We start from the raw sequence: 12,819 nt of genomic DNA on the forward strand, positions 1-12,819 counted from the left end.
ATAGCTTTGATGCTGTTAAGTGCTCGTTCAAGACACATCCAACCCTGAAACGGCATATAAATACTACTGAGCTCTAAGCAATATTAAATACGTCCCTGGGGCACGTGGTTCTTCAACTTAGAGTGTGGCAACAAAAGTGTATTAAAAAGATTATGCACAACCCCTGGTGGCTTCTAATGGAAAAATCGCTGCCGCGCATTTCCATGGTAACCCGGGTGTTCGACATCCATATGTTTACAAACACAACGCAGATTCCACAGGGTTTATGCGGATTCATTAATTATGAATTTACATCGAACCAAGTGAACGTCACAGCATGCATTCATGTGTTCCTCAACTCAGACTGTATTGGGTTGTAAAACGTTTGAGTTAAAAGTAGGAACATGATTGTGTGTAATCAACATTGCTGTAATTAAAACATTACACAACTGCCCGCATTAGATATACACATGCCAAAAAGAAAAGAAAAAAAACAGACAGCCTTCTCCAATCCTTTAGACGCTTTTTGGAAAGAGCAACTCTGCCCTCTGCTGTATAACATTATAGCATCATGTTTGAGTAAACAGGCACACATAAACAACGACAAAATATTTATGGTATTTCACCCAAAGGCAAAAATGCTCTTAGTTGTGTACTTTTAGAGTGTTTTTTCATAGACCTACATCATACATTTTTATGTTACGATAGTATAGACTCTATGAAAATTTGTTAATGTTTTATTCGCCAAATGGTTTAATATTTTTAACGCCTTACCTTGTGTTTAATAATTATTTTACTGTTTACAATAATATATGGTTTTATATTATAATATAATAGCAGGTTGTGTGTGACAATGTTCACACAGTGTGCCCCATTAGTTAACATATCCAATGAACTACCTTTTATTTCTACTATAGGCCCATGGCAGTAGAAATGTTCAAAAGCCTGTTTGTGGCTTTGAATAAAACCATCTGCCAAATGTATAAACGTAAAAAAGAACAAGAGTTTACCATACACAGTCCCTTTAATAACAGCTGGTTAAGATTTAAGTTAAGTATATAAAACCTCAGGATGTCATACGTGTTAGCAGGTAGGCCTACCTGATTAAATATTGACCTTGGGTAAGGCACTTTATAAATAAGAATGATTATTATTATAAACAGTATTAATGTGTCTGCGTCGGGCCGCTCTGTCATTTTCGGTTTGTGTCAAAGGGGGCGCATTGGGAACAAAACGACAGTAAGCGCTAAACATTAAACCCTTTACCGTGTGAGTTCTTAGGAGTCAGACCCCTGTCCTCCTCCAGCCCGAAACCCTAATAACCTCATCAACAGGTCCCTCAAGAACCGGCCCCACTTCTGTGCGTCTGCATCTAACCCTTTAAGATCTTTTTTTGCTGTTGTGACTTCAAAGAACTGAAGAAAACTTCGCACACCGGCTCCTGTACGCCAAAGGACCCCGGAGAATAATTCAAAATGAATTCAACCGTTTTTAACACAGACGGTGGTTTATTTTCCAACAGAAGCAGCGAGAGCTTTCTTCCGTGCTGTAATTTGTCATCTGTGGTGACGGACAGCGGTTTCGTGTCGACGGCGCTGGATGAGCGGAGCGCGTTCATCATGCGCACGGTGCAGATCGCGGTCATGTGCGTGCTCGCGCTCACCGTGGTTTTCGGCATATTCTTTTTAGGATGTAACTTGCTTATTAAATCCGAGGGCATGATCAACTTTCTTGTCACGGAGAGAAGACCGTCAAAGGACGTTGAAGCGGTTATCGTGGGACCGTACTAGTGCGTAAAAGTTTCACGGTCGCTGCGCCCTGGATAACACGGGACAGGTGGGACGCAAGTGCTGGAAATGGGAGACTCAGCCTGGGATAACTATCCTTGTTCTCTAGAAACTAAGAGATGTTTCAAAAGGTTCCCTGGTATGTGTTGTTCCTCCTACTAAATTAGAAAAAAACGGAAACTTTTAGTTTTTTACAGTTGTTTTTACCACAGAGACAGTCCCCTGAGTGAAATAAGTGACTAATTTGTGGTCATGTGCAGGGTAAGATCTACAACTTTACGATTACCAGCCCAGATATATTTACTAATAAAACACCAAGATTGGGAGGTAGAGTCATGCGCAATGGAAATGTGGTTTTCAGTGGGTTCCCCAGAGACAAGGAGAAGACTTACGAGAAAAGATATGGTGGGAGATCTCTCGACTGGAACTAATATAACATCTTCAGCAAGTGGACAGTATTTACAGGATATAAACGAATGGAACTGTTTAGCCCTCTTCAATGGCAATGAAAAATGAATGAATATTCAAATGATTAATAACCTACATGTGGAACATACTGCCGTTTCCTGCATGCCTTGTGAGTAATGCACCAGTAAATAAGACTGTTATAATTAATGTTTTTGTGTAATTAAAGCAAATATTTGACATTGTACAAAAAACTCCTTTTGCAAAATACATATTTGTATGTTTTGTGTGGTATAACATTTAGTGAAATTAAATGCAATATTTTGTCATGTGTTTAAATTTGGAGGAATGTCATTTACTTTGTAAGGACAGAGATTTTTTCAAAGATTTACAAAAAATATATTCTTTCTAGCAAAACTGATTTATAATTATTGTAACATAAGGCATAGGAGACTCCTGTATCACACTGAATAAAAAAAAACATTTTTACAATTCCAGTGACGTATATTGGCCACTGATAAATGGAATGCTGATATATATGTGTCAATGTGACCTCAAAACTTCTAACTCAACTTCTTCCCCAGAGAACTAATCATACTTGCATAAAACACTGCCATGTGGCAAGTCTAAAATAACTATATTCATTGCATTTTTTTAATCTGCAGAAGCAGATACTGCATATGTGTGATGAATAGATGAGACTGGGCTGGGATTATGACCTAATATAGTTATGTTCAAGTCTTTGTGAAGCAAGTTTAACAACAAAATCAGATAAAAACACTGTCATCTAACAGATTCAGACGCCGTATAGTAAACTGTGAAATACACAGTAACAAACTGATGTGATTTGAAACATTTCTTTACACACACCCAAACAAAACTTGAGAATCGATACAAACGATTTTATAACAACAGAACAAGTCAATAATTAACCTAATAATGTAAACTAAGACGACATTCAGGCAACCGCCATGACGCACATCCATTAAGCAGTATAGACCATCCTGTTACTTTAACCCCGTAGATCCGGAGCAGTGTTTATACACCTTCTAAATATTTTCTCTCCATTACACAGGGTTAAGTAAACAGATGTGCAAATGATAAACACCAGAATTGAAAGTGTCACAAAAGAGTGAGGTTTTCCTCACTCTCTGTGTGTGCTATAGTTTAGGAATTTTTTACATTAAACTAATGATGAGAGAGATTATATAGTTGTAGTTTCTAGTTGGTGTGCTAGTCCTGGCTTAAACTAAGCCTTGTCCGTGAAACCGGGCCATAATCTCTTACACAGACAAAATCAGGCAGCTTCTAGGCTGCTGTTTATCGACAAAAAGTGCTTTGTTTTGTTAAGTTTCATGAAGTTGGACTTCATGACGCAGAGTGGGTGATGACCGAGACGACTGGGATGAAGAGTCGGTCTAATATCGTCGCCAGATCACTGGGCAAAGCAAGACAGATGGAAAGCGCTAAGTGAGGAGGAAAAGGTCAAACACTGAGGCATCCCATTAGCTGCCTTGATGGATTTGCTTACTTAAACTTGCCAGAGCATTAGTTTTATACACAAAGACACAATATAATTTTTTTAAATCAAAATGTTTCTTTATCTACCTCATATTATTTTGTGACTCTATCATACATCTCAAATATTTCCCATTTCATTAAATTAAAATACAAATGTTGTACTTAAAAGAGAGAAAATATGTCTTAATTTAAGTATATTCTTACAGACAATCCACACCCTTTGGTATTATAGGAGGACCAATAGTCAGTTCATATTATATAGTTTAAGTACATAGTGTATAATGCATCAGTTGGGACATAGGGTGATAGGTCTACTGAAATAGTCTATAAATAACAAATAACATAACTCCGCTATCTGCAATTCGAGCTTTTTTATTTCCAAAGTTTGCAATTAAAGTATCACAAGACTTTTTTGAATTAAACCTCAGTCAATGAACAAAGTAGCTCTGTTATGAGTTAGTGTACTTGTTTGTGTTGTATCTGACTATCAGACGGATTTGGAGTCAATTCTGTCAGGCACACAGCGAGCCGTGGGCGTAATTTTTATTCAGCAAAATGATTACATGTCAGGCTGCCCTTTTGGAAAAACTAGCCTTTGGGTGACAAGTAAAAAGGCTCCATAGCAAATGCTTTCATATTGAATGTCACTCACAGTGTCTGAACTCTGTATTCTGAAGCTTTGCACACCAAGGCCTCCGCTGAGATCTTTATGAGCACTCAGACGCAAACTGCAAAACAGACGTTTCTATTAGCTTTTATGTTGGTGTGAATTGCAGGACATTATGTTTTTATTGGGATGCATTTCTACTAATGGCAATGATACTGGAAATCACCCATGCCAGAGGAAACGGAAGACAGGAAAAAATAAAGCACCAAACCGCTTTCTACACTGCAAATTTATTGTTTTTGGGTACATATATTTTCATTATGCAACAGCTTTATTTGACACAATGTTCCACATTTGGGTTAGCAATATATATTCCAGTGTTTTTTCATCCCTGATTATTAAAATGAGAGTAAACAGGCAAACGAACGACTCAAGCTTCATATAAGGAGGCTTTAAGATAAGATTGTCTGTGACAAACTCACTGCATCAGTGTTTTTGAAGGCTATGAGTAAACTGTACCTCAGAAGGACCTTCACTTCAAAACAAGATACTTCGTCATTCAAAATATATTTTGAACTTTATCTCAACAAAACTTCTCTATGACACATACCCAACAGCAAATTAAAAGACTGACAGAACACAAAGATGTATTAAAGTTTTGACAAAATCAGTCTCAATCCATCACATTCATTTTTGAACTGATCCTAAAATACAATAAAACAGTTGTCATGCATTCTTTAAATATAAACTTGATTTCTTTGAAATATTGCATGATCTGCAAACATTGCATTTAATTTTTTTTACAAATTTCTCTCATTTTAATATTTTTCAAATTAACATTAAAATAAAAAACTATATTTGAAGAAAGTTGGTAACAGAACAGCTTTGGCCCACATTCGTTTCTATTGTATGGACACAAAACCAATGTTAACAACATTCTTCAAAATACCTTCTTTTGTGTTCTGCGGAAGAAAGATAGTTTTACGGGTTTGAAGTGTAGACAGAATTTTCATTTTTGGGTGAACTACCACTTTAAACTCATAGCTATAAATGGCAAATTCAGATAAACTGAAAATAACACGGGCTGTCTCTTAAATTTGACCCTTGAAATATCCAAATAATATAGCGTGAGGTTTTAAGTGGATAATTTGAAATCAGCAAACAATTTGAAATTTAGCAAACAAGAATGAACTTCCATTTAAACATACTTAAAACGGAAATGTCCAATAAAGAAAACACAATCTTCACCACATGCAAATTGAACAAACACACACACAGCAGTGCGCCAGTACATTAATACTCTATATAAAAGACAGACAGGCATTAGTGCTTGCTAAAATGAGTCGCTACAGGGCTTGCTAATCTAATAAAAAGAAAAAAGTAATCATGGCCTGACCGAGTCTGCATCAAATAATTAAAGTCATAAATTAAATCCACACTTATACACTTCTGACCTTCTCCCAGGCTTTCCACAAAGCCTTAGCGCGGCCGTCCTCCATCAACCCCAAAACAGCTATTGTAATAATGATTTCCCCATTAAAACACTCAATGGAGCAGCAACTCGCATCTTTAATAAAGCACAAATCCTAAGGGACTCTGGTCTTTGCTATGCAGAGGTCCTAGAATGCCCATCTAATTTATTTGGAAGCAGTCAAACCACATCCCTGTGATGTTTTTTTGCTGATGATCGACATCAAAAGAAACAGAAATCACACAGTAATGCATTGCTATTGTAATGCTAAAAGGTTACAGGGGCAATAACACAAACAAAGCTTTTTAAAAGACAAAACAGCTGGGGAACAAAGAGTTCCTGACTTTGCCGATGTTATTTACTGAAATGTAGTCCATTAAGAATCGTTTTGGTGTGAAATAATTAAATATAAATTGTAGAAAGAGATGGAAACCTTCTATAAAATGCATGTGCATATTTTTAAAGCATTAGTTCACCCAAAGTGAAAATTGTCAAAGTCCTGACCTTTTATTTACAAGAGTTATACTGTATATAACATTTTTTCATTTTATGTCCCACAGAAGAAAGTTATATAGGTTTCATAAAGCATTTCTGAGTAAACATGGTTTGTTTTTGTGTTTCTTATTTTAGATTATGATGCAGATTATTTCCGTGACTCTTCCAGATTTGCCCGTTGATGAAAGATGAGTTCAGTTTAGGAGTGTGGGTGTCTGGCATCAAGTGAGATACCACATGAGAGTAAGCGCAGCCACTATGCCGTTGAGTATAGCCATGCTGTAACCCATATGGAAAGAGTGTCCGGTCATTCGCCTGCAAAACACACAAGCCAAAGGCAGTACATTAAACAATACTCCGACTACAGCTGCAAGATGCACTTAAACGGCCTTTATAATTTGCTTATACAGTTGTATGACTGCAATGCAGGAAGTTTAAAAGGACAACAAACAAAACCCATGATGTATGCAACACGGACAAGTGTATTGATTTTATCATTTGGTCATTAATCTACTCTACTAAAGGGAAGATGGCCATAAAAATCCCATTAGGAGTAATCCAGATGTCCCATTTAACACAGAGTTCTAATGGTTTATTAAGAGTACTAGATTACTTGTAGAGTAGAAGGTTTAAAGGCTGTCAAGGGGTTTATATCTACAACAATGCATAATGTTTTCAATGTTAAATGTGTACCAACAGAAACACCAAACAGAACTGCAACAATAATTACTGTTCGCAAATTCCTCTTTTTTTTTTAAACGTTGGCAGCCTGTCCCCATTGACTTATATTTTATGTACATAAAACCACTATTTTTCAAAATATCATCTTTTGTGCTTGCATGCTTTGATAGAGCTATCAGTTTAGGTTTGTTAAAACCTATTTCCCAAAGCAAGGAAACAAAAGGTTCACTTATCTGAAAGACAGAACAAATGAATTAATGACACGCTTTAGACAGACAGCAGCCTTGACCCAGAAAAATAGGAAGTCAGGCTTTTCCGCATGTATCTGTAAGAAAATGGTTTGGGAACAGATTATAATTGAGACCATCCATTCAGATAATTTACCGCCGTTAGATCTGATCTGAGAAAGATGCGACAAAAAAAGCCAACGCACCCAAAGAGACTAAATACTATTAGCCATTTAATTCAGTGAATAAATTTGTGTGGGGTGAACTCCCTGAACCTCCCCTACAACGGAAATAGCAGATAATGTAAAGCTTATCTACTTAAGACAGCCACAAACATCTGACTGTGACCATATGTACTCACTGAGTGAAAGACTGGGTTTCTATGGAAACAAAGTGATGGGTGCATTATAATGTGCACGAGGATGACTGCTCAGAAAAACAAAGTCGAAAACCTCCTATAAGCACACAGACATTCAGTTTTATCCTCAACAGACTTAAGCGGCACTGCGACACAATGCGGAGGATGTGTGTGTCTGCCGCTGTTTTGTTGTGATGAAACGGAGCTATGCAAGCATGAAGGAAAAAGTAGACCCCAGTCACAGTTCTGTAAAGCTATGGCAATGTCAGTCAATAGTGCGCCATCCGGCTGCTGTTGGTCGATAGCCTGTTTGCGATCTGAACTGCCTGTGCAAGTTAGGTTCAGGAAAGGCATCGTTGGAGCGCCGCACCGCGATTAGATAACCAACTCGCAGAGTGATGGAGTGACCCTGGGTTTTATCTCCAGGCCTCCAGACAAAATCGATAACGTTCCTCCCCAACAGCCAATCACGAACAGGGTTATGGATTCATAAAGTGAAACTCATTTTTAAACTCGAGCAGGGTAGAGATGTTTCAGATGGCTTTAAGGGAGGGCCTTAAATCTTATGCAGTAATGTATGTTATTCCATGCAAATGTCAACATTAACGTCATGTTAGTAAACTGTCAAATACATAACCGAATTGTCACATCCATACCGGCCCAAATTCTTTATAAAAACATGAAAATTTTACTACAATAAAAAATGTGTATTTCTCCATTTGTTGGGCATTATTACTTCTGGTTTGTACATTATAATTCACAGAATTACTACAAAGTATGTTGTCTCTCAAAAACGTAAACAGTTGAATACAATGGAGGGCCTTGGAGTCAAAAAGGTTGAGAACTCCTGATCTAGGATGACAGTTCAGTATCAACTACTGCTACAAGATTCTCTATGAGCAGTCAATTCACTCCACATTATGATTAACATCTTTAGTGCCGTTTTGGGTCACCATTCAAAATTCATTAGACGCTGTTATTGAGCCGTTATCGCCCAAGTTTCCTCGGAAGGCTTTCAAAACTTAATTAAAAAAGCTCTTGACTGAATTATTAAAAGACTCAACATAAAGTTTGACTTCTCTTGAAATTATTTTTAAATTTACGGGAACGACCCATCACAGTATTTCCGCTGTACATGTGCCTGCCCCCTCCTACTTCGTCACACATTGCTCTCGGTAATGAATGTCAGGAGCACTAAGGTTATTGGAAACACAACAGAACGTCTCCGTCTCAGGGGCTTACAGGGCAGCTTACACCATCACAACATATCCTTCATTGATGCAGTGGGTTGTCACTGAAACAGCTAAGGAAGTGTGACTAACGTTGTCACGGTCACATCTTTCTGCCCCGAAACTCATTATCTTACCACAGCCACATTTAGTTTACTTAGTTACCATAGAGATGGAATACAATTTATGTGGTGGTTAAATGTGGGTCTGTTACATCTATGCCAGACTTCACAAATGTGTGGCTCCAGAGATCACATAGGTATAAAAATACAGGAAGTGAAAACCTCCTGACATTTATCAGGGTTACGGAAGGTCTGATTTGATTGGTTCACTTGATTGTGGACCTTTTTCAACGATCTTTTTTTTGGAACGTACAGCACTTAAGGCAACTTTTAGAAAGCAGATCACTTCGGAAAGAACTAGACATTTTTGCTTCTGTCAGAACATTAAAAGCTGTGATATCGGACATGAAGACATATTTGATGGGGCTTGGAGCCACACAAAATCCCCACAGACCAATTCTGGGGCAGTTTTTGAATGTCCCGTTTTGTGCTAGTATTCAGGTCTGAAGATGAAAACCAATTACAGGAAAATTGCTTTTCTTGTTCTCCTACGAGCTTGCGCTCTCGCCTGGCAGAGCTGAACCAGCGCAGAGATAGGAACAATTTCTATTTTACCAGCTGACAAGCTGCTCGAGCACTGACAGTTTAAAACAAAATTGGAAAAATGGGTGACTAACCTCGAGGTAGAGGAACAGCCTTGATAATATGTTCCTGTACCTCTTCAACTCTCACAGGATATTACACTGAACTGGCCGTTGAAAACGGGATTGGATGTACAGACGGCCATAAATCAATGTCATCAAGAGCTAAAATAAATGAACAGTGTTCACAAGAATATTTGTGGCTGAATGAATGCACTGATGACCTACACTTGGAAATTAAGTGGTTCATACGGCTACAGGCAAATGTCAACTTTCATTAAATAGCTGAATATTGTTTCAATTAAAATATCAGTTTTGGAGGTCCCAGAAAGTATGGTGTTAAAATGTGTTGCGTTTTATGGCTGTCTGAAAGCAGGGCAGTTGCGAGACAGTCAAAGACTCTCTGTGGTTTTAAAGAGATAGTTCATCCAAAACTGAAAATTCTGTCATGAATAACTCAACCTCAAGTTTTTCCAAATCTGTATTAATTTCTTTGTTCAGTTAAACACGAAGAAAGATATTTGGAAAAATGTTAGCACCAGAGATTTCCGGGCCATCATTGACTACAATATTAGAATTTATATGAATTTAAATGATTGTTTGCTTTCCTGAAATTCTTTAAAATATCATATTTTCTTTATTTTATACAATTCTGTTTTCTACTATGGTTGTCAACAATGTCCCAGAAATCTCAGTTGCTAACATTCTTCCAAATATCTTTCTTTGCGTTCAACCAAAGAATATTCAGGTTTGGAACAACTTGTCAACAAAAAAGAAGTCTCATTTTTAGGTGAACTATCCCTTTAAACCACCATCCAAAGCAGGTCTAATCAATACATTTAAGTGCACTTTATAGAAAGTAAAGCAAATATACTAAAATGCTTATTATTGTGCCAATGTTTAATCTCTCTACCTAATGCTGAACTAAATGTGGAGGCATCAAAAACCTTCCAGACGGAATAGATGTTACCAGACAGACCGTCTATACCGTAATGCCTTTTCCCCTCTGTAAAACGCTTGAGAAGACAGCATTTTCAAGCTTCCAAATAATGATTTTGGACAGCTGTTTAAAGAAAACAGCACAGGCTATCAAAGCAATATTACTGCGCAGTAACAGAGCAGCTTCCTGTGGTGTGACAGATTAATCAAAACGATTCCTCTAATTATTGTATAATTGTATTGCATTTATATGACTCCATAAATATTAAAAGACTGCAAGTGACTGAAAATTGTGACATGCTGATCATTTAGACTACAGCATCTAAATCGAATTTGTTAGCGACAATAAAATGCTTATCAACTAACCATTTACTGGATACAGAAGCATTCACAAAGTATCTTTTGGTGTTTTTTTTTATCGCACAACATGATAAAATAACTCACTTGAGTTTGGCTGAAGAAAGTGGGGTTGGGGGAAACATCCCCGGCTCAAATGAGTCAAAGTAGGTTAGAGTCCAGGAGAAACTGCAACACAATCCTCCAGCAACAGAAGACAGGACCAAAATACTCCAGAACCCTGCAAGAAAGTAGTAGTTGTACAACATGCAGCAAATATCAGTTGCTACTTGGTAAAAAATACACTTAAAGACTGAAATACTACTAACCCAAGAGTCTCACTTCTGATCCATCTTCAGTGGTTATCCTTTCAGCTCTTAAATCTGTTGGTCAGAGAATTACGAAACAATGCATATGCATATTCACTCCAGATATTGCACACGGAAACTACAAATAGGGTTTTTTAGAAAAAAAAGAAGTAGTGCCTACCTTTTAATACTATGTACAAAAAGGAGATAAACACAGCGATGAATGAGACAACGACAATGCTGCACAGCATAGAAGCTACGCGAACGGGCCACAGGTGTGTGCCTCTCCAGAACTGCTGCCGACCAGGCGTTGCCTTGAGGTTCGCGCCGCTTTCACCTAAAGTCGCATTTTCATCGCCAAGTGCGTGTCTTCTTTCTGTTAATACATTATTATCATCATCGTCTGAATAAATATCTAAAGACGGGTCTGTCTCTGTAGCAGATCGTAACATGCTTGCTAAAAAAAAGAGTTTCTAAACTTGAGATTGTTGGTTAGGTGACTCACATCCTCCGCTTTACGACAGTGTTAGTGCGTTTCCGTTTCTAGACAACATGGAAAACTGGCTAGCTAGTTAGCGCTAGGTCTGCTAACTTTTCTTTGTGGTATTATATTGTTAATCATACCAGATCGGTAAAATGTACACGTCTGATATAATCAAAAGCAAATGACGAACGCAAACCATTTGCCGAGAAATTGTATAAAGTCAGCATGTACTGTTTAAAAAGTCAGCCAGTGACGTTTCAAAACATCGCGGTTTGTGCTTCCGTTTTGCGAAGTACCGCCTCTTGCCACCATGTTATCCAATCGTAGTCGTCGTCCACCCAATACGACGGTATGATAGGATGAACATTATTAAATAATATCAAGCACTGGTGGGTTTTATGCAAGACTGTATTAACTACTAGAAAAATACAATTGTTTTTTAATTGACAGCAGATTGAATTAAGATCAATGTCTCACCATAGCCAGAGTTAACAATGAAAACAATGAAGTGACCATGTTAGAATGCGCGCGGGTGCGGTTATTTAAATATACTGCGACCTGGAGGAAATGTCGAACTAAATTGGATGAAAATAACATTCTTCTCATATTCCGATTCTATAAATGGCCTGTAGTGATTTTAAACATCACATGTATTGATTTATAGTAGAGGTTTGAAAGCATCGGGTTTATATTTTTCGTGCAATTGTGCTTTGTTGTGGTTGGATTAGTAACCATCCACACAGCAATAGAAAAACAATACATAATCACCAAAGTTATATAACATAGTAAGTAGTGTTAATTTCCCACATAATCTCACCACAATACCTTTGGTATTTGCAATACAATAACTGTAATGCATATGGTAACCTATCTGCCAAATAAAAATAATATCGTGCTTACTAAACTTTTTGTATTATAAAAAAGAAACCTTCAAAAATGATCATCTTAGCATACAACCTTTGCTTTGACATGCATTGAATGGGCTTTTTATATTAACAATATATGCAATTTCAAATAATTGCTTACAAATAAGTAATTTAACAATCATGTTTAATCGTACAAGTACTTTCCGTTTACTGCTGAGAGATGGGGTTTGCCACCACCTTGTGGCAGTATTAGGTTACAACAGTCTATACCACATTAGTGTCGTAAAGTACCAAATGAGATAGATACGAAAACTAAGCTTTAAAAACTATTTAACAATATAGTTGACATTTTCAATTAATTGCCCTAATGTTGGAGCTGACGGACATTGGTAAAATATATTAAGATTTGGCAAAATGCATATG

At 37.3% G+C, this 12,819-nt stretch overlaps 1 protein-coding gene across 1 annotated transcript; it reads right to left on the bottom strand.

Moving 5' to 3' along the window:
* Window positions 1-4,576: 4,576 nt before the first annotated feature.
* Window positions 4,577-11,795, bottom strand: arl6ip6 (ADP-ribosylation factor-like 6 interacting protein 6). The gene is made up of 4 exons (XM_056751579.1): window positions 11,228-11,795; window positions 11,068-11,121; window positions 10,847-10,979; window positions 4,577-6,580 (listed from the first exon to the last, which is right to left on the bottom strand). Exons 1-4 carry the CDS (start codon window positions 11,496-11,498, stop codon window positions 6,487-6,489), a joined length of 552 nt encoding a protein of 183 aa, XP_056607557.1. The 5' UTR covers window positions 11,499-11,795; the 3' UTR covers window positions 4,577-6,486.
* Window positions 11,796-12,819: the final 1,024 nt, after the last annotated feature.

Source organism: Triplophysa dalaica, chromosome 6, assembly GCF_015846415.1.
Source record: "Triplophysa dalaica isolate WHDGS20190420 chromosome 6, ASM1584641v1, whole genome shotgun sequence".
Taxonomy (NCBI): Eukaryota; Metazoa; Chordata; class Actinopteri; order Cypriniformes; family Nemacheilidae; genus Triplophysa; species Triplophysa dalaica.